This window comes from Anas platyrhynchos, chromosome 2 (genome assembly GCF_047663525.1).
Source record: "Anas platyrhynchos isolate ZD024472 breed Pekin duck chromosome 2, IASCAAS_PekinDuck_T2T, whole genome shotgun sequence".
Taxonomy (NCBI): domain Eukaryota; kingdom Metazoa; phylum Chordata; class Aves; order Anseriformes; family Anatidae; genus Anas; species Anas platyrhynchos.
In genome coordinates this window covers 80,123,878-80,147,220 of record NC_092588.1, presented here as the reverse complement: position 1 = coordinate 80,147,220, position 23,343 = coordinate 80,123,878, and the positions used below count along the sequence as shown (strand labels likewise).

At 39.6% G+C, this 23,343-nt stretch overlaps 1 protein-coding gene across 6 annotated transcripts in view; it reads right to left on the bottom strand.

The window, feature by feature from the left end:
- Positions 1-23,343, bottom strand: part of PIGN (phosphatidylinositol glycan anchor biosynthesis class N) — a 105,265-nt gene that overhangs the window by 69,369 nt on the left and 12,553 nt on the right. For all 6 annotated transcript variants that reach the window (XM_072034992.1, XM_038175620.2, XM_038175619.2 and 3 more), the window contains 7 exons: positions 22,997-23,256; positions 19,211-19,332; positions 18,134-18,232; positions 13,935-14,041; positions 7,829-7,953; positions 6,155-6,285; positions 1,764-1,880 (listed from right to left, as the gene is read on the bottom strand). In XM_072034992.1, the coding sequence (XP_071891093.1) occupies positions 1,764-1,880; positions 6,155-6,285; positions 7,829-7,953; positions 13,935-14,041; positions 18,134-18,232; positions 19,211-19,332; positions 22,997-23,223 (928 nt within the window). In that variant the 5' untranslated portion in view covers positions 23,224-23,256. The remainder of the gene's footprint in view (positions 1-1,763; positions 1,881-6,154; positions 6,286-7,828; positions 7,954-13,934; positions 14,042-18,133; positions 18,233-19,210; positions 19,333-22,996; positions 23,257-23,343) is intronic.

The window sequence follows — 23,343 nt, the reverse complement described above, 5'->3', positions numbered from 1 at the left end:
GCAAATTCAGGGAACTCTTCAACAAAAATATTTTAATCATTTTTTTCTTGCATATCTCAGTTTTTTGAAAACGTATGGGTTTGCAACTTAATGGAGTAGCTGAACTGTACTGACCTGAGAAAGTGTCAAGTTCCATTTCAACAATTTTTTCTTTTCTTTTAGGCTACATAGCCTACTGCAAGCTGTAATACACTGCCAGAATGTAACATACTACCACAGAGAGCATATTCACTTTTTAGAGGATAGTTATTACTCCAATAGAGATTACAACTCTCAATATATTCAAAGACACTCAGAACTCAAAGAGAGATTATTCCTGACAATTAAGAACCTGTAACCAGTGCATAAGCCAAACAGCACTGTGATTTTCAGCTGGAAAGCTGCAGAACAAGCCTGGAATGAAGGGCTTTAAAAATAATAATTATATATATATATATATATATATATATATATATATATACCAACAAAAAAAAAAAAAAAAAAAAAAAAAAAAAAAAAAAAAAACACCACTACAAGGAAAACATGAAGCAGGCACAGCAGGGTGCAGACATTTCCCCCTTTAAGGAAAATAAACATATCCTAACTGGTAGCAGCCAACCCCCTTTTTCCATTGTGTACCTAGATAGCTCAACAGTCATCTTCTTTGAAGTGCTCTCACACCATTTTCATCATTACTTGAAATCAAATGCTGGTACTAAAGCTGTTAAAAATCAAAACTGCAACAGCTGCAAAAATCATCTATTATGGATAAACAAAGACACTAAGTGTCCTTCAAAGTCTAGCAGATCAGCCACCAGACACCAAAATCTGTTGTTTTCATTTTTTCCCATTGTTTCTTGTACAACTAATTTTCAATTTTATCTGACATGCTGTAATTTTATAGCAGGGAATAATGAGCACAACATGTACACGGCCTACGCTGGACAAGTCCTGTTTAATCTGTTACCAAATACCTTCTCAAGAGCAAGGTGGGGTTAAAACCCCATGTCTGAAGTCATTTTTGCCCATTTTCTCTTCTCTAATGCAGCTTGACAAACAATCCAATAAAATATTAAGTCATTTGATCCCAAGCAACACCATGAGAGATTCAAGGCATCTTAAGAAACAGAGCAGGCTACAGAAGTCAAAGACATGAAAAAGGAAGAGTTTATGCAGTTAATCACATCTGATTTTCCAATCCCAAGGAAATTCCAATAAACCAGTATTTACAGTTTTGAAATATTTATTATTATTATCTTAAATAGCAGTGTTTACTTTCCTTAGATAAGTCACAAATGGGAAAATTAACAGTAAAATAGTCACAGTTATTCGTTGAGAAAGACTTGGTATTTCCTCAAAAGCCACAAGGATGAATGTGAGATAAGATGCTCCAGGCAAGTTCCCAGGATTCTACTGTGGAGCTAGAAAGAGGTCTTTGGACCCGTCAATTTATGTTTCTGTACAAATAACTTTTAACCTCTAGGAGTCTTCTGAAGAAGCAAGTCTCCTCCGTAACTAAATTTTAAGAGTGTTAATAGACCTCTGTACGCAAAGAGAAAGTCCTCAGTTCCATGACTCAAGAAGAAATGACTCTGATATTATCTATCCAGTTTTGCTATAGCCTCCACATGTACATCTTGTCACCTTTTCTTTCTACACTTTCTCGCACAAAGCAAGTCACATTTACTGTAATGGAAGAGAAGTCAGTGAAGCTTAACAGGTATAACTGCTGAACACTGCCCTTTCCACTAAAACCTCACACTTAAGTTTCATATTTTACATACCTTTCAAAAAATTGTCTTCAAAGAACTGGGATGTGACTTTCTGTGGATAATTCACTCCAGCACCCCAAACAATCAGGGGTGTTAAAGTCTCTGAGGGATGGCCAGCTCCATGGGAACCTAAAATACAGCAAACCAAAAACAACCTAAGCTTCATCATGCATAGTGTAATAAATAAATGTTCACACACACAGTTTTTAGTATTGAACTTATGCTAAGATTGTTACAGGATCAAAACTCAAGGTTGAATGAGGTTGGGAAACTGGTATCACTCAGGTCAAGCCTATCCAAATAAAATGTTGTATATGAAAAAAAAAAAAAAAAAAGGAAACTGTTAATACAGAAGCTAAAGCCAAAGTGTTCAAAAGCCTTAAAGTACAGAAGAGTCACCTGTTGAAATCCTGTTGCATGTGCCTGTCCCTGAATGCTCCATGGAAACCAGAGCTGGTTGATTAGAGCAATTAGTTAGTTATGTGCCTAGAAATCACACAGAACTGATCTCTGTGGTACTCAAATACGGATTAAACTTCAATTTCAAAACCAAGAGACAAGATACATAGCATCTGCCATCCTTTCCCAGTGATGCAAGTTCATTTTTAAGGTTTTAAAGCCTGGTAGCACACTTTAAGAACTGATGAAACAGCACGTCCTTCCCTGAGAAATTTAATTTCCTAAAGATTAACATGTCAGTTACCCAAAGGAGAAAACAAACTACAACATCTCAACACAGCTGCACTGAAGCAGAAACCACAGAAGCTTGAAAGAAACTTTGGCCATTGGATTCAGCAGGTGAGGTGCCACAGCAGTGACATAATCCAGTCTCAAAAGTAATGAGATGGTTATACAAACTATGCTGGTCACAGCACATGCTACAAGACTATACAATTTATTTGTGTGTGTGTGTAGACCCCCTCTGTATGTATCTTTTAATCATTCAAGAGGATAGAGAATTGGCCCTTGCTTCAAGGGCCAATTTTTTTTATTTTTTTATTTTAAGTAAAAAACAATTTGATATAAATTTGGGAATAGCACTGAGGTTGCCTGTACAATTGCTATGGCAGAACTGAAAAGCCAGCTCTACTTTCTTTAAACAGCCACGCTGGTCTGCAAATAAGATTTCAGACGTACAGAAATCCCTTGGAAGGCATTCTCTGGGCTCAACAGCAGCAAATATTCCTCCTCACAGAGTTTGGGAAAAGAACAGATGGAGGTCACACTTCCTCCATGCATCAGCTATTTCCTTGTATCACAGGAGGGAAGTACGGGTTTTGGTGAGCTTTCATTTTATCTGAGCCACCAGCTCCATCAGCATTTTAGTGAGTGTGCCTCCATTAACACTGCAAGACAGATGTAGCTGAGCGAGGCAGCTGTACCCACCCGGCCTATTTTAAGGACCAAGTTTCAGTCAAACCTGAACTATGGAATGAATTATTGCAGCTGGGTCGATTCCCTGTACCACCTGCCAGCATCCCCAAAACTGACACTTTTTTAAGGGGAAAGGGAAGGAGATGGTGCTGCTGGTTTAGGTTTCTGTGCTGTCCAGCACAGCGGTATGTTTGCCAGGAGGGCAGCAGGAACAAAAGGCTGTGATGAGGGTCGGCATGGGACTGCCTGTGTTAGCAGTCAGGAATCCCCTCTGATGTCAGCTTAAAGCAAAATCACGGAGTCAGACTGAGAAAGCAAGTGATTATTATCAGCCTTTGCTAACAACGGCTGGAAATCCTCCCAAACATCTTAATTATTTAAATAAATCTGGTGCCCACCCCGTTCTGCAAATAGTCACTGAAAGACTGTAGCACCTGTGGATACCACAAGCCTGAATAAAAACCCGCTGCAGTAGCCTTTAGAAGGCTGGTGATGGGCCTCTTCTTTAGGTTTGCACTTGTATTCACTCAAGTCAGCTCTAAAGTCACTGACACGCCTGGCTGAAGATCCAGCTTTCACTTCTGACAGGAGGGAATGACAGAGGACTGTGGCAGAGCTGTAGTTCTCAAAGCCTGAAGTCTTAACTCCTGTCACCTTTCATTCCCCCTTCAAAGGTTCCAGTACATAATGAGAACGCCTCAGAATATATATATAAATACATTTTATTAACAAGACTACCTGCTCTTCCAAACTAACAGCAAAGCTGACCTGTTTCCAGCTATTGAATCAAAAACATGCACTAACTGGAAAACTAATCCAGGCTGATGCAGATGAAAGACAGGCCTCTGAATACCTTAACATGGCATTCATTTTATATTCACACACCTGCTGAAGAGTACACAGGACACTCTGCAGACAGCAAGCTGCTGACGAGCCAGCAGCATGCTCTTGCAGCAAGGAAGGCCGACAGCACCCTGGGCTGTGTTACCAGGGAATAGATCCAAGCAAGGGATTATTCTCCCCCAGTAAGGGCTTCTGAGGCAGCCTCCAGGCATTGCATCCAATTTTGGACCCTCCAGAACAGGAAAGACATCAACCAACTGGAACAATTACACAGAGTGGTTTGGGTTGGAAAGGACCTTAAGGACCACCTGGTTCCAGCCCCCTGCCATGGGCAGGGACACCTCCAACCAGACCAGGTTGCCCAAAGCCCCATCCAGCCTGGCCTTGAGCACCTCCAGGGATGGGGCACCCACAGCTTCTCTGGGCAGCCTGGGCCAGGGCCTCACCACCCTCTGAGTGAAGAATTTCCTCCTAAAATCCAATCTAAATCTCCCCTCTTACAGTTTAAAGCCATTCCCCCTTGTCCTGTCATTATCTGACAGAGCAAAGAGTTGCTCTCCAACTTCAAGTCCCCTCTAATAAGTACTGAAAACCCTCCAGGAAGCACTGAAAAGCTGCAATAAGGTCACCCCACAGCCTTCTCTTCCTTAGGTTGCACAGCCCCAGCTCTTTCAGCCCTTTCTTCATAGGAGAGGTGCTTCAGACCTCTGATCATCTTCATGGCCCTCCTCTAGAACAAGTTCAGTGAGAGGTGACCAAACTGGTCAGACCATATGCCTTGTGAGGAGACGCTGAGGTGCTGGGATTTGTTTAACCTGGACAAGATATTTTTTTTTTAAGGGGTGTGTGTTTGTGGTGGAACATGAACTTGTACTTGGCCTGCTTGTACTGCAGTGCCAGTGAGTGCAGGAAGATGAAACCAGGTCTACGCTGTGCTGTGTGGCAGAAAGATGAGAGAAAATAGGCATGAGTTGAAACAGAGGGTGGTCAGACTGCAGGTAATGGAAGTGTATTCCTTCCCTTCATAAGGGCAGCCAAGGAATGGAAAAGGCTGCTCAAAGGGGCTGTGCAGGCTCCAGCCTTCGAGGATTTCAAGGCCCTGTTGGATAAAGCCCAAGCAGCCTCGTCTGATCCCAAAACTGAGCCTGCTTTGAGTAGGTGGTTGGATCTCCTGAGGTCCCTTTTATCATATATATCATGATATCTATCTATATGTATATACAGACACTTGCATACAAATATATTAAAAATTAATACTTTAAACAAAAAAAAAAAATCAAACAAATTTTATTTTAAGTGGCAGCCAGCTCAGCAATAAATAATATTCAAAGCAGACCATTTTGCAAATGAGCAGATGGCAATTCGTCTGATTTTGAATAGATATGAACACTTTTGTCATCTCTGATAACAGAAAGCTTGCGTAGCATCCGTTAGAAAAGTGCAGGATTTCACACACTGTAAGATGCTGAATTTTGGCGTGACCACACCTTGACTCAGAAGTGTCACAATTAATAGCTATGAGCACACACAGCGTATTAAGACAGACCTATCACTTCAGTTGGGAGCATGCAAGGACAGGAATGTTCTTAAAATTATTGGAGGGAAAAAAAAAGACAAAAAGGAAAAAGAATTGTCTAAAGGACCACAGGAAACCCTCCTCATCTGCCTTAAGTCTTGTTACACCAGAATTGCCCCCAGTCCTTCAGCAGCTATGGTTGTGCCCTTCACAAGTGCCCCCTGTGAGTACCAGCCTGGCTGGCCACCTGCCCCGCTCTCCTGTCCTCACAGCTGCTCCTCCTACTCTCCAGCACCAGCCTCTTCTAGAAGATCACGCAGCAGTCCCATCCTTCCTGCTGTACCTAAAAGCACAAGTGGGAAGACAGACCACCCCAGAAAACCTGGTCACCAGCTCCCAGTTAGGCTCCCCACCTTTCCTTTTTTCTTTTTTTGTCTGTTCTGTTCAGATCTGCAACTCAGCTGTCACAGGACTGATGAGGGCCCCTGCAGCCCCCATTAACCATTTCCTAATTCTCCTGGGGTTCATACAAAAGCAATATTTATCAGATCAAAGCAGAAGCTCCAAAGCTTCTAACAGGACAGCGCTCTAATCCCACTCCAGATGTATAATCCCACACCCCACTCCCACTCATTAACTCAGCTGACTGTCAACATTTAAAAATGCTCACCCCAATCTGTCATTCCATGGTCAGAAGTTAAGATAAATGCAGTTTTTCCATCATTTCCATAGAAGCTTTCAAGCATCGAAGCAATTTCTTTCACACCCTCATCAACTTTTCTAATATTCTCCTTGTACTCCCTGGAGAAAAAAAGTTATTAGATTCAAGGTAGCTTTTGCATTCGGTATAAAGCAAGTTATCCACAGTAATTATGCCCAACTTTATTCCTCACAGAACCTCAAGGTAACAAAAGACATTCGAGATGTAAAACTCCCCCTCTGCTAAGTCTAATGTGAGATACTGAACTGCCACATTGCAGTTTGAAAGTCCCTTGAACTACAGGCTCAATGGCTTTTTATTTGTATTGCAAATCTAACCAGACCTTGATGGTGGACAGCTTATTACCCACAGTAATGAAGCAAATTTACCAGGGAGTGTAGTGACAGGACAAGGGAGGGGTGGTTTTAAACCAGAAAAGAGTAGGTTTAGTTTAGATATAAGGAAGAAATTCTTCACTCCAAGGATGGTGAGGCACTGGCACAGGCTGCCCAGAGTAGCTATGGATGCCCCATCCCTGGAGGTGCTCAAGGCCAGGCTGGATGGGGCTGTGGGCAGCCTGGGCTGGTGGGAGGTGTCCCTGCCCATGGTAGGGGGCTGGAATTAGATGATCTTTAAGGTCCCTTCCAACCCAAACCACTCTGTGATTCTAACAATTAAGAATCATAATAAAGAATTCTGGAAAATTCAAACACATTAAATTAGAAGTTTCAGAAGTTATTTTACACTAGTAACTAAGACCTCACAACGCAGGAACTGCTTTGAGACTATTCGTATATCAGCACAGATCCCAGAGTTTGAGTCAGAGGCTAAACCACAAAAATCATGTATTTTTTTTAGAGACAGTGACAAAGATTAACTGTTGGCCAACCAATTTTCTACTTGTTGCTGTTGCTAAAGTCAATTTGAAAACACCAAAATAGAAAAGAAAGTGAGGCATACAACAAACATAAGCGTTGGAATGACGCAGAAAATCAGAACAAGGATTTTGCAAGTATGCAAGGATCAGGAGAAAAGAAAAAATATAAAATCCTATACACAAAACATTTGACTAAACAAAAACAAATCCCTCAAATACCCTACTTCAAGGTGAATTGATGATGAATACTGTTAATAATCTAAATTCTTCATTCAAGCATCCTAGGAAAGCTAAAGGATGGCTGACAAATTGCAGCATCAATATTTTTGATCTTACTTTTTTCTGCAGAACCAGTCTTACAAACTTTCAGCCATGCAGAATCCAAAAATAATGTTTACATTTTACATGTGAAAATGCAGGTCCCTACAGATCCTCTAGATCATGTATAAACTGAATTAGAGGACCTGCTAAAAAAAAAAAAAACAAAAAACAAAAAAACAGATTTGAGTAGAGAATTAGAACTAAGCATAAGGTATATATATAGCAAAAAAACAATAATAATAAAAAAAACTTCTATAGAGAAGACCTTAAAACAAGAAACCTCTCAAAATTCAGAGCATAAGTAATCATGGTGACATACATGGCCTATTGTAGAAACCCCCAGGACTGCAAGTCTTGTTTGGGGCTTGATAAAGAGCAAGGTCAAGAAAAAATTACTGTATGCACTCAACATTAATAAGAAAGATATATTTAACCTCTCCAATTACCTTGAGTTTGGCCGATGAGCATGTCCATTCGTGTCTATGCCTAGCAAATGCATGAACAGGACCACTTTTTCTTCATTTAGTGCAGAGAACAATGTTTGATTACTTCTTGAAGAATTAAAGAAGCTCTGTATGGAATAAGCCATTAAGATATTAATCTGAGGAGAATGGACAACGATGACAGGAAGCCTATTAAAACTAAAATGCAGCTGGTTTTGCATCAAAATACCAGTAGTTACGAAGAAAAAATTGCTTCCCAATTTACTTACTACCATCAATGTAGTCAGTCCAAGGTTTCAGCTTATTTAGGGCAGGCAACACTTAATTTTATTTTTTTCTAGTTCCCATTAGGGAGGTATACCAGATGACTCTATCAACCCTTCTTTGCCTCCTACCTGTATGCAACTATGCACCATTCCTGAGCTCCGCTTACAGCTTCATATTTCTACTGATTTTTAAGCTGGAAGTGAAGTTCTCAATACTGCTGCTGCTTTGGAAGCAGATCCTGCAGGACTGAGATACCAAGCTACAACTCATTTGCAGAAACCAAATTAAAACAGAACAAAACAAGACACACTTTGCAAATACAAGCGCTACAGAACATACATCTGCCTTGCACATGTCCTACTTAAGCATCCCCGAGGCAGATGCCAGGGGGGGATTTTCCCCTGAGACTGTATGAGTCTTGACATGGCTATGGAGATTTAGACCAGCCACATTACAGCAATGCAAAATGCAGGCAGACAGCTATTTCAGCATGATCCCCCTAGAAACAGAACTGCCCAAGGAAACAAGGTTGGGTAAGGTTTCAGTTCAAAGAGCATCCAGAGGACCTTTCAGTAACAGGAACAGAGAAAAGTGTCTCTGAATTTCACACAGGAGCCTAGGGAAAATGCTGGTAGACAACAAACCATTTCTGTCGCCAAAGGGAAAAGCAACCTGTGATGGTGGTGGAGCTGCTAAAACTAAAGCTCACACCTTGGGTAAACTAAAATCATTGCACCAAGAAGAAAACCAAGTTGGCAGAAAGAGCACCATGGTAAGCTGTGTCAGGATACCATGACAGTACTCAATTCCACCCTTTTTCCCCCCGAATATAGCCTAGCCACAGACTGATATTTGCACAATCCAAACGTCAGCTCTTCTCCAAACAAAAAAATAGCCAGACATGTTTTAAATGAAGGTACAAGAGAAAAAAAGAAATAAATCTGGTAGCATTGTTTTGAAAGCAGTATAATTATTTTTATAGATGTTTCCATTTCCCACATGGGTCTGTCCACCTACACAAATTTGACCACAAACTGAAGCAGCCTCCCAGAACACACACCAATAATTTACAGGATACTGTATAGTTCTGTTTTATTTTTAATTAAATATCAGAACAGAAACAGGAAATTACTGGAATTATATCTTAAAACATAGATGAATATTAGAAGAAAGGTACTTTACATCAAGGCTTAACAAAGCAAAAGAATATTTTAAGAGGAAAGCAAGGTTTTATATTAGAGAAATTCCTGTGATGCTCCAAAAATGCCCCACTCCCCCAGCATCAGCCACCTCTTAACCCTAAGCAGCAGCAGCCAAAACAGCTTGCCTAACCTCAGGCTAATTGAGAATAAGGCAAAGGGAAGGAGAGCGTAACTTGAGCCAGCATCTCCTCAAAGAGCAAATGCAAACTTTATCCCATGGAACATTTTTAAAATCACACACTGCAAATAGAAAATTCACTGCAAGGAATTATCTTAGGCTGCTAAACTTGACAAGCTGATGAGCAGGAGGGGGAAAAAAAAAACACAAAACAGTTGGGGCAAGAACAAATAACCTTGCTCAAGTGGTTGCTGTACCATGTGCCCACACTTTGCTCATAGCCTTCTAAATGCCTCCTTCCACACAACCTGAAACCTGTGGGCACTAGTTGCCAAGCCACCACTGTATGTTAACTGTGTATTTGTCTCTATTTTTTCCATTTAGCTTTTATTTGCTCTATTGAGTGATATTATCTCCTTTGTGTATTTAAGCCAAGTGTCCTCAAGAAGTTTTTGGGGTGGGAATAAATAATGAGGCTGAGAGAAGCTTGGCCTGCAACTCTTTACTAGGAAGCTGAAGAGGTTATGGAGCCAGGCTTCTCAGAAACATTCGACAATAGGGCAAAGGACAATTTGAAACACGGGAAATTCCAGTAAAATCGTGACTTACTGCTTATTTTTATCACTTTGGAAACCATGAGTGCAGCCACATCTTTGAACAGGTACCTAAAGAGGCTGGCACATTTCTGCCCTCCAAGATGCTCAATGCCGGCCTGGGAAGGCCTGAGCAACCTGCTGTCACTGGCACCCCTACATGCAGGGAGCTAGACTAAATACCACTAGAGCTCTCCTCCAACTTGATTTTCCTTTGATTCTGAGTTACACTAATGACAAGCTTTACAAGGAATAGATAACTCCATTCCCAGAATCCAACCAACTTTCTGTTTTTCTGGTAAATATGCACCCTGGCTACAACTGAACAATTTAGGAAGATCAGTAATGGACTTCCCACAAAAAACTTTCACAATAAACTGAAAAGTTGTTTATAATGCTTAAAATGTAACATTTAAACATGAAGGTGGGTTTTAACATCTGTAAATCTTAGTATCATACGAAATGTTGGTATCACAGCCCTCCTTGTATTGGGAAAAGCAAGTAAAAGTGTACCTAGAAGGTCTAGCAAATACCTGCTTTACTGATGTCTGAACAAAATACAGACTTCACTGATATCTACCAAGTTGTTGAGGACACCTTGTTCCCCCCAAAACTGAGCCTTCCTTGGAAGCACAATCCTTTCGTAGAGCTGATAAACTGCTGCTGGCTGCATGGATGCACAAGAAGAGACTAAACAAACTTTCTCCTGCCACAAAGCTTCTTCACACACAAATCCAGGACAACTTAATTAAACTGGCTGATTAAAGTTGTGCACATGGATGTGTGCTCATGCGAGAGTTTAAATGGTTATGCCAATTTTTAGATGCAAACTAAAAAAGGCAGGATAAAAATATGTATGTCAGGTTCATATCAGTAGAGCATGCTTATGCACAGCAGTGCTATACATTTAAATAAATCATTCAACCATGGTACTGCTAATTAAAACAAAGCAATTTGTATTCAAATCCACATCAGGTCATGGCACATGGTTTGCAAAACTTCAAAGTTTAACATGATCCAGTTCTGGACTCCAACCTCCAGTAAACATACAAGGAACAGTCTGAAGGCTTGGGTGGCCTGTTTCCGGCAGAAAGGGGGAAAAGAAGAAACACGATGGGCAAAATGAGAAGAGAAAGAAGCTTGCTATCTGCATCTACATGCCCATTTAAATCAGAAGACATCAACTTAATATTTTAGAAGTATTTTTGACCCTGTGGTCATAATAAATTGTGGTCAGACCACTGCTGAGACTCATCTCCAAGAGACTGTATGAATACTTGCAAAATGATTAAAATATTCCACTAAATACAATTAGGTTCAGTCTTCTAAAAGTGTTTTTCCTCAACATTTTTAAAAATCAGAAATGCATTTTGAAATACTTATTTATTACTGTTCCAGCATTTGTTCCCTAATTTTTTTTTCTTTTTCAGCACAAAGTCAAAGTATGATCCAGCTATAGGTCATTAACTGAAAATTGTTGGGTCACATCCTGCCACATTCCAGTTGGTCCCCTATTTTTTAAGGTTTCTGGAAAAGAAAAGTCCAATAACCCCATACCTAAGTGGCCTATGTGGGTGGCAGTAGCACCCACAAACTACCACCACTCATTGACGTTCCACCAAGCTTTAGCCCAGCTGCAGATAACCACTCACATCATCTAGTCTATACCCAGTCTTCTCTGTCTTCAAAAAGGGCTGGGATGTCCTTATACCGTAAATAGTCACTGTAGGAACTATAAAGAATCATTTTTTTCCCCACTCATGACTTAAGCAATTTGCTTCCAATGCATACACAACTACTAGCCAGAGTTTACATACCTCCTGACTAACTTAGTTTCTGCTATATTGCACTTTGAGGAGAATAAGCAATTCCATAGAGACAGAGCTAACAGCCCAAACACTAGTCAGCCATTCTCCATTTTATCCCCATCTTTCTGGGAGGCAGAGGAAACTGAAAAAGGCCTCGTGATGTTTGGGACCTGCTAACTACACGGCAAAGAGGGGGTACACCTTCGTCTTTTGCTTTCTAGAGCAGGAGAGACAAATTCAGGGACCATAAATGCAAGACAAAGTCAAATGACGTGTCATTAAGTATTTTCCTCCCTTTCATTTTATCTCAAATACATGTTGTAGAAAAAGTAGACTTCAGATTTCAGCACATTATCATTGTTACCCATATATTCACAACAGCATGGCTGAGACAGATGCTGGAGCTATAGCAGAAGAGTGACCTGTTTCAGGCAGCCTTAAGTTTCATGCTTCTGAAGCAATCGCTGATGTGTAACTGAAGAGATGATTAATGGAATGAGTGTTTTACGCTAGTCAATCAAGTCCTACCCATTCACAGCATGAAATTTAGATAGGCAAAATAAAGCCTTTACAATAACAGTGGGTGCTGGTTCCAAGGAAAAAGTCATCAGCAATGACATATATTAAGCATATCATTACGGCTTGAAAGAAGAAATGTCATTGTGTGTTTTAACACAAGAGAAAGGTAGCACCACCCTCATACACCTGTGCAACTCCAAGTGACAGCAGGGTGTAACTTTAAGGCAAGTGTCCAAGGGTAACCGACAGCCTAATTTGATTTGTATTATTCATGCATATTACAACAAACAACCTGGCACGGGTGCAAGTTCAGAGAGGGTGATGGTTAAAAAACAAAACAAAAACCTTCTTTCCGCTTGCCAACACAGAAAATTACTTCCTTTGAACACTGGTGACTTGTAATAAACTTTTCAACCCTACATCATCGTTTAAAGCAGGCCCACTCTTGGCTTCCTACCACGGATGCTGATTTGGTTTATATATTGGTTTATTTGTCCTTATTTAGGTTTGATTTGATTTACACTGCAGCTAATGTTAATGCATCCAGCCCAAAGATCATGTGGAAGAAGTTTATTAAGACTTGAACTGCATTTAACATTGTTATGAGACACAGAAAGTCAAACCCCACCTAATCACTCCACTGACGTACATACTTAGGCACCAACACCCACTAACAGCATTTCTTAATTCAGGACAACTGAAGTAGCACAGCATACAACATGAACACGGGAATTCACAAATTAAGTACTATGTGCATTGGATATTAATACAAACAATGGTAATATCACAGAAGACTGTCTAGCTGAGCAGAGCAGCATGTGAATGAGTAATCCTGCTTCAGGGCCTAAATTGCCTTTTTAACAAAACTAACCATGGCTCCTCTGGCAGTCACAGCATAGCATTAGCCTCAGCAGATAATCAGGAGTCATCTACATGCATCAGAACAAGCAACACTATAGTTGGAGTAGGTTGAGTCCTGACAGAAAATAAGCAAATAATATTGTCCATTTTTTTTTCCCATAATGAAGACTTGTTTCTCCCTACCTCATTCAAGTAGCAAAACACCTCTAAGATCATCTAAGTCCAACCTTTTTCGGAGTATTGGCAAGTCCACCACTAAACCATGCTACTAAGTTCTACCTCTAAATGTTTCCTGAAGACCTCCAGGGATGGTGACTCAGCCACTTCCGTGGGCAGCCCATTCCAATGCTGCAAGACCCTTGACCCTTTCAGTAAAGACATTTTTCCCAATATGCAGATACTTGTTAGGAAATTCTTAGCTAATCACACAAAATTTTAAACTGTCTGTGGTACTCTAAAAAGATAGGGTTCGGATACTATGCAAATTTAAGTCTAAGGAAAGCAAAGAATATTTGTTAAAAGGGTATGTTTATTAGCATTTTAATTAGTATTGGATGACACACTTCCTCTAATCTATTACATGACTCATGATAATCAATTCAAGCCTTTTTTTTTTTTTATATATATACTTACTGCCTCAAATGATATCTCTTTCAAAAATTTCTTATTTTCCAGACCTATAGTAAAATAAACATTACCTATGTTTTATACACAGGTAGCATGAGAAGATTCTTTGCTCACCTTAACATGGTCAAAAACCCAAGTGTCAAGCTTGGATGCATCTTGTGCTCCAAAGTCTTCACTTTCTGCTGTGTAACAAAATGTATAAACATGATCTCCAGTAGCACCTGCAAAAACAATATAAATGGAATAGGAGAAAACAGAAAGAAAAGTTTTCATCCTTTTTCCTTAGTAAAAAATACATGAATATTAATGCATACGAACACAAATCCATCAAGAATGACAATCCTGAGAGAATTCACAGAAGGATCTCTCCTTAAATTATTCCACCATTTACATTTTTAAGCCTGGATACCGTATTTATCTCATTAGCTTATCAGCATCTTGGGAAGGGGGGTTGAGGGGAGAGGGGGAGGAACAATGTTATTCAATACACTCATGTGAGAAAATGCAGATAGAAATTTAACAACTTCCAGTTAAAGCAAGTTAAAAAACTTAGTTTTGAAACAAGTAACTCCATTAAAATGTCTAACAGGACTCTAGACATGTAGAGCCTTATATGAGCACACAAGTTGTTGTTTTTCTTTTGTTATTTGTTTAGTAAATTGTACAGGGCTTTTGATTGTTAAAGTGAATCATACAAGACAACAGGATATCATGTATGCCTTTTATACAGGAAACCATTGTATATTACATACAAGGCAGGCAACAGCATGGAGTACGTGAGGTCCACAGATGCAAACACACAGCATCTGAACAAGATGATTTCATCTTGCATTCACTGTCCACAAAGTAAAGCAGAAAAAGAGGGGGGGGGAGATAATGAAGACCTAGAAGAAAGTAAACTTCTGAAGTCCTGGAAAGATCTGAAATTAGGTGCAGTTTAATGAGCTATTCAGTCTGTGGCTGAGCTGTTAACAGCTTGGGAATGCTATTTCTACGTTGACTACATAAAATCCCAAAGGGGAGACATTCTTCTATCAGTTGATTGCCAGTCAGCATGTAGCTGATTTTCTGGATGTCAGAATTATATAATGCCATTTTGTAAGCTTCCAGGCTTGTCAATGGACTAACATCCCCATATAAGGGAGCTGTTTAACCAGGATTACATCCAAACCTACGCAAGTGATGCAGGTATTTCAGACCAGAAAGATGAAAGCTGGCACAGATCTGGTGCAGTTCCCCCTGATGTCCCTCGGGAGATGTTTCTACTACTTATAACCCAGAACACTCGCTGCACTCCTCAGTCTGAAAGAAAAGAACAAAATACTCCAGGGCACTTAAAAGTGAATTAAGGAGTTCAAATTGGTGGATAAAGGAGCTCAAAAGAAGAAATAAGCCCTGGTGATCACTGTAAGAACGACTGATGTTCAAAGAGGGTAGAGTGCTGTACTGTTTGTTCTGTAGCATTACAGAACATCGGACGAGACCTGTTTTTGTGAGGTACAACACCAAAGAAGCTAGATGAAAAGCATGTAGTTTGCAGACTGGGTAAAGGAATGCTACTGGTTACCCATTCTAATTTCCACCAGAAAAAAAAAACACATGTAGCGGCTAAATGAGGCCATATAAGGAAAGCTTTGGAGTGCTGGAAAGATCTTCAAAATGATTTTAAGAAAAAAGAAAACAACCAACTATACAATATTATTAAATAATATTTTATAGTTCTGTATTTTGAGAGGTGATAGGCAACAGTATGCCTGATACTTCTTTGAGATGTGGGGACAAGGCAAGAAGGATGCAAAGATGTGATAGAGAAGTAGACGGTAGCCAAGGATGAAAACATCCTTATGAAGCAGAGCTCTACTGTGTTTAGTGGTGCCATTACACTAATGGAAATAATGTGGAGATGCCAAAAACCTGTACACCAGATACCAGCTGTTCCTATAGCAAATTTCTGCCTGGCATGTTCTCTCAGCCCTTAGTATCAAGATTCAAATACTAGAGTTAGGAATAGAGTTATCCTCCTACAATAAGATTACATCCTTTGGAAATCAAAGCTCTCGTTCTGCCTGACCGTCCCCTGTCCCAGCTCCATGCCATTCCCTCGGGTCCTGTCGCTGTCCCCAGAGAGCAGAGCTCAGCACCTGCCCCTCCACTCCCCTCGTGAGAGAGCTGCAGGTCGCCATGAGGCCTCCCCTCAGCCTGCTCTGCTCGGGGCTGAACAAACCCAGGGACCTCAGCACCTCCTCATATCTCTTCCCCTCCAGACCCTTCACCATCCTCAAAGTCCTCCTGCAAAGGCTAATAGTTTTGTGTCCTCATATGTTGTGGTGCCCAAAATCATACACAGAACAGAGGTGAGGCTGCACCAGCGTCAAGTAGACCAACCCCTTCCTTCAATAGTCCAACAGAAGCAGCAGCTTCAGATCCTTTCTCAATGTGGTTTTCAATACTCAGGATTACACTCTAACCCAGACCTACGACAAAACAGTACCAGGCTGGACTACAGCAAGACAAACTCAAGTCTTGGCAAGTCTAGAAGAAAAAATTGAAGTTTTCACAAACATTCTGGAAATAAAGTAGACATTTTCAAAGTGCACTATTTTCAGATAATTTCAAGCTCAATCTAAAAATATCATAAAAATAAGGTTAGAATTAAAATACCGAATCTGTGTAGTTTAAGCAAATTTATCTACTGGAAACTAACATTCTCTAAACCTGCTTCAGATGTATGCAAATTGCACACTAGTTCCAAAGATACTTCTGACATTTTCTCAGACTAACATTAATCATACAAACTTAGACAAATTCAGATATCATGCATATACGTATATTTTGATATAGAGAGACCCAACAGCATTTTATTTACCTTCTCTATAGAATCCACCACCATCTGACTGAAATATTTATTTTATGACAGAAAAAACACCAGAAGATAAATAATGCCAACAAATGGGATTTTTCACTCCTTGACAAAACCCCGCAGGTATCATATATTCTTTATTCATCATCCAACAAAAATGGTGTGAGAAGACGTGTTTCTCACTATGGTGAAACAGTTAAAAGAATTCTGAATATTTTGGCATGATGTAAAAACACAAGAAGAGTCATATGACTGTACTAATTTCCAACATGGAAAGAATTTAAGCTATGTTCCACTCATCTTCTTTTCAGCTTTTTGTAAAAGCGAAGCTAAAGTTAATAAAGACTTGATTCCATTCCTTTGTTATAGAAGCCGAAGTTTCCTATCTCTCCTCTTCTTTGGAAACTCGTAACAAAGAAATGGCGAACGTCTTTATTCTATACATGATCAAAAATAGATTGCTTATAGATAAAGCTTATATTGGAGTGACGGAAGAAGGGAAGAATACTTTTTCCAATAAAAAGTTAAATCAGCTTTATATCACGAGAAACTGCTTCCCAGATAGCATCTACTTCTCAAACTGTGCTGCACTAAACCTTTCTCAAGCAGTATGGCCATAGGCCAAGGACAGTTCATTTTCGGAGGATTCTAAAAAAAAAAAAAACAAAACAACAACAACAAACAAACAAAACAGCTTCACTGGTGTCACTCAGAAGAAGCCATATTGAGACACAAGACAACTGTGTGGAATTACCCTTGCACACCCCTGCAGAAAACATCAAAGCTGCTTCCAGTCCCCTGTTTATCTTCTTACTCAAAGAAAATTAACAAAACGACAGGGCTTTGTAAAATTCTTGAATTCCCCAAATATTTTCCCAAGAATACATCCCTTGAAATGTAAATAATCTGTGCAAGGGCAGTATACTACCTTTCCTCGCTCCCCAGTCATCATCAAAATATTTCTAAATACAAACTGTTATCTGAGGTCATGGGAAAGTGTAAACTTCTAGGATATATTTTTACAGCTTTTCATAAACTTAAATTTATATGGACCAACCTAGGAACAGGAAAAAAAAAAAAAAAGAGGTGTGTGTGACAGAGGAGATACTGGGGAGATGAAGAGAGACTGGAGTTCAGAAAATGAAGGAAGAACTTTAAACCAAATCAAAAGCATTAAGTTCTTTTAACTATGGGTGTTTCTCCTTTAGCATGTTGACAGAATTAAGTAAAGCCTACTTAAATGGCTGATAAATAGGGATAACAAAATAGGGATATCTTCTTAAAAGCTTACCGTTTCTCCACCCAGTCTTGAATTCACAAACTAGAAATCACATGTACAAAAAATAAACTGGAAACATGTCATTCACCTTCTTCTTTAACTTGAAAATTTCAAGTCTTTCTATTTTATTACCAGATAACTATGTGTTAAATATTCACAGAATTTAAACCTTACCTTTTGCAAACATTGGCAAAATATCTGGGCTTCCCCAGCTCCACGTATATTTACTTTCATTGAAAACAGAGTCAAATTCCACTGGATTCTCCTTCCATCCTGTTAAACATACAATTTCAATTGGATTGCCAAAAGATTTCTTTGACTTCTTTTCCATGCAAATTTTCTTTTTGGAGGGTGGGGGATGGAGGAAGTCCCTTCTACTATTTCACAATGAACCGCACTCCATAGGTCTAAGTTTTACTTCTTTTTGCCTCTATTTGCAATTAGTCCCCCATTCATCACAAAATGAGATGAAAACCTAAGCCAATCTCGTTATGCAAGGATTCAGACAAATGACACACAGCTGGTTTACCTTCTACAAAGCTAAATTTTTCCTGAATTCTAAATCCCCTGTTATCTGATTGCAGCTTTCAACACACCGTGCATTAAGTTACACACACGTATTATATTACCAGTAATCATGTTCCACCCTTTCACAAAAAAAACCTTAAAGACTTTCTGTGACAAGGCAGCTGACAAATATAAAGAGATGCTCTTAACAGCAACTCATGCTAATCCTGCATTTGTAGCAGATGTCAGAAGGAAGAACCTTGTGACTAGAAGCCTGGGCAAGATCAGGTAATTCCTCTTAGGTAATTCACCGACAGCAGCTATCTCCAGCTAAACCATAGCTGAAGTTTCCACTCCATTTTGCTACTGATCCTTCAACTCCACCTGACAATGGTTCGGCTAAAACACTGCAGATTACTTTTGTTTGCAACGATTATTTAACCACCTTCTATTACATCCCAAATTATAACTTAAAACAATCTGTTACATGAAAAGGTAAATCCAGAAAGTTCTGCTTTTAGACTTAGGGTGCTAAATCTTACTAAATTACAAAATATTAACTTGTGTAATGCATTTTCGTAGCTAACAATATTAACAGAGGGAAAACTATCCAAAATGAGATTTTTCCATATAATCTTGTCATACAAACCACTATGCAAGTGTTTACCAATAACATAGAACCTAGTATATCACTAGAGTTCCTTATCTTGGAGGATAATGTTTGAAACTTTGGGACTGGCATACCTTTAGCAACTGCACTGACGTCTTCATAAAACCCAGCTATCAGTGCAACATGCCCTGGTCTGGATTCTGTTGGGACTCGGGTATGAGAGATGCCCCAGCTGCCATTATTCTCCAGAATACCCCTGAAAAAAAGATACAAGTCAGTTAATGCTTGTGACTTCTTGCAAGCAGAATGTTTTGCAGATAAAAAGAGTGACAGGTAGGATGCTACACAGGAAATACAAAAAGCCCAGATTAAAAATAGATTTTTTGCTTTAGCCTGCTGTGCAGCAACTCAAACCAAACATTAACTGAAAGTAATTCTATATTATAATACCCCACAGATAACATTGCTATTGTTGACCACCAACACTCAAACAGACTAGATTAACTGATGTTTTACAACACTTACACGTAACATATAGTGGGTTTGTTTTTTTTCTGCTGTCTTCTAATATGGCTTAACCCCCATAATCCCTGCCCAACAAATTGTTGCTGTCTGGCATTGCTTTTCTTTGTTCTTTCCATTTAGCTTGAAAGTTCAATCTTCCTTTGCTCATTAAATATGCTCAAGTATAATTAGTTCTTGGGACCATGCCTGTCTTCTTTATCTATGCTTAATCTTGGAAGCCAGCAACGAGAGGATATAAACCAAATGTGAATGCAATGTGCAGATCATTCGAACAACACAGAAAATCCAGGCAAACCTATTATCTTTTTCAGTTACGCTGAAGCAAATGAGAGTAGATTCTCACCAAATATAAAGAAATACAGAAGCTGTCTAGGGATTATACATGTACACATAAAATCGTTGTAAGATAAAAAGCAAAGAAAATAGAGGGCAAAGCTCAAGCGTAAGAAACAGGCTCAAACTGTTCTTGTCTGCTAAAGATATGAACAGCTGGAACCTGTCAGAGAGCAAGCAAGCGAATGTTATCATCAAATGTTTTCTTGTCTCCATCTTCTGGAAGCAGAGAAACATTCACTGCCCACTGTCAGGGTGGTGGCTGGAAGGAGAAGAGATTAAAACACACCATGATATACTTTATACTAATTCTTAGGAAAACAGGAGCAGATTCTCTGAACAACAAATCCAAAGCAACTTTATGAACGAAACCTACTAGAAGTTACTTTTCTTGTTCAAGGTATAAGTTACAAAACTCGCTGAGTTTGAATGTGATCGAACGTAGATCCCAAGTTCATGTTTTATAACTTGATTTTTAACAGATAGACCAATCTGGTTTTATACAGTGGTTAATTACAAGTTCTGTACGCTAAACACATTTCACATGAATAACATAAGAATCAAACCAAAACATAGAATATTTAAAGCTTGGCTGTGCTCACGGAATTCATTGCTTATATTCATCTTGGATCTCAAATTCTCAGGCCTACTTGGAAGTTCACGGGACTACTCTGAATAGCCCAAACACTGCAGAGAAAAATGAAAAAGGCAATATAATATTCTGATATTATTTCTAGCTATCACCTCAGCCAGGTTTTAAGACAACTCATATTGAAAACAAGTATTATTCTTAAAAAAAGGATTTAAGTATCAGCTAAAGAGGTTTCTAATTTATTCTTACTGGAGTATTCTTACTGGAGCCTGATCAAGATATATTGCACTAACATTAGTGGAAGACTTACGACAGATAAAAAATTTTGGCTCTCCTCTCACTTCACTGTAACAACAGGTGGGAAATTGTTTTAATTAGACTTTGATTTCTACCCCTTGGATTACTTCCCAACTCCATTTTGCCTAAGTTAGAAAGTAATCCTTTACATTTGCTTCTGATGGGTTGCATTAACGTATCTGAAGTCAACAATAACATAAGGCAAGCAGAATATAGTCAGAATACCACTTACCTTTTCAAAAATCACTTAGCCATTTTGAATTATTTCCAAAGCCTTTTACTCAGAAGAACTGTTTTAAAAATTCATTTCCCTGACAGGACAAACATTAGCTACCCATAACAGTGATGAATATGATATAGCAATACATACAAAACGTGACTGACAAGGAATATAACATCTTCCTTGCAGTCCTCATCTGCACTACCACAGCACTTCAGACCACACCACCTGCTGTCCTTTGTAGCTACCAGAACGCTGCTGAACAACAGATTTTTCAAGAATATTTATAAAAGAAAAGCCTGATGTATACTTGGTATACATCAGCCAGCAATCTGTTCCAACCATAATGGATATTTATTAACTTTACATGCCTACTAAAACACCTTGCTTTCATTTATAGCACATTGCTACATGAATAATTCTTGCTCATTTAAAGATAATCTTTCCTCCTTAGCGAAACAGTAGTTCCCAAAGTGCTCCACCTGCACAAGACAAGTCATCTGCCTATTATGCTGCACACTAAAGCAGATAAGGGACTGCACACTTGACACTTAAGAATGAACATGCAAAACAGTGGACTTGATATGCCCTGGACTGCCTTGCCTTCCACCTTTCAGAAGACACAGCATGCTGCACGCTTTCATCTCACATACACATGCTCACACATGCATTTATTATTTATAGGCAGAATGAAAGAACTAGAGATAGACAGATGGCACCTCAAATCTCACTGGCATTTTACTCTGGTGACCTACCAGTATCTTTTCTTCTAAGGCAGCTCATTCCTCCACTTACCCAGGTCTTTTCAGCATAGGTTTTACTTGCACAAATTTTGAAATAGGACAAAGTAAAGGACAGAAAAATACAAATTTCCCAATACCGGACAAGCTAATGTATGGTTTGCCTTATTACTAGAAAGGTGTAATAATGCTGAATTGCTGAAACTGAAGAACTTAAGACACTTAATGGCTGGAAAAGAGGGTATTTTGGCCCCAATGCACCACTGCTCCTAGAGATGGGGCACTATGGCATTCATAACCTTATGATGCTACAAAAGACCAACAACTTTAGTCCTAAAAGGACGAATCCTGCTCTGGAAGAAGCATGAAGTCCACCACTAAAAGAAGGTAAGGAAAACACACTGGTGTGGTACAAAGCACACCTTACAAGAACCCTAACTCAGCCAGAGAAACAGTTACAAGTAATCCCACAAAGGATGACAAGTACTAAAGCACAGCCTTCCCAGATTTCTATAGCAGACTGGAAATGCCATAGCAGCTTCAGATGATTGATTACATGGATTTGCTCTGATATGCCAGCCAGACACCAGCTATCACACAAATGCAGTCTTATTTAGCACTGTCTCATTTTTTTTAAATTCCGGCAATTATTCGTCTTATGATCAAGTAACTATCTCGATATAAGGAAACAAGGAAGGCTGGGGAATATTAACTTTAATCACTCAAAGACAAGGCTTCTAGCGTTCCTTTCTGGCTGCATTAATTTTCCACAATCTTAAACCCAATCATGCCATTATGCAATGAGAGATGCTAGAGATAGCACAAGAGAGGCAGCGGGGTCACGCAGACGGGAAAGGAGGAACAAACAGGAAGAGGCAGCTTGCTGTTAGATCCGCTCAGCCCATCTTTTTTAATCACTCCTTACGAAGCCTCATCAGCAGCTCAGAATTGGAAGACAGGTGCGTTAATGAACTACTCCGGCTAAACTGAACATCCAGGAAGCAGTTTAAATAAATGACTTAGGTTTCAAAATTGATGCCATGCAGAGTGTAACTCTGCAAAAATTTGTCACTTCAAAGGCAGAGGGAAGGCAGTACCAGGCCACCACAGTTGTCTGTTTCTCTTGTTCCTATGAGAACACTTTTCATCATTACATAGAGCTAACTCCAGAAGCTAAACCTTCTGGATCGGAAGCATTTTTGGGTGGACTTACCGCAGGTAAGGTGCATGGGAAGTGTTGTTGCCATCCAATTCGTACAGCGAATCTGCCCGCAGACCATCGGCAACAAAGAGCACGAGACGTTTCGCTGGAGGTGGCAGCGGAGTCTGCTGAGGGGTCATACCGTGAACCAGAGGAGAGCTGAAGTAGATGTCAAAAATGGAGACCAAGAACACAAAGTGGACAAGGAGACCAGCAAGGATGAAGACTGGTATACCCATGGTAACGGGGGGCTGGCAAGGCGAAGTCCAACACTGAGAGGGAATAAGAAAAATATAGTTAGCCACATGAGACTTAGTAGGATCGGTATTTATTTCATTTGATACAGAATGGGAGTACTG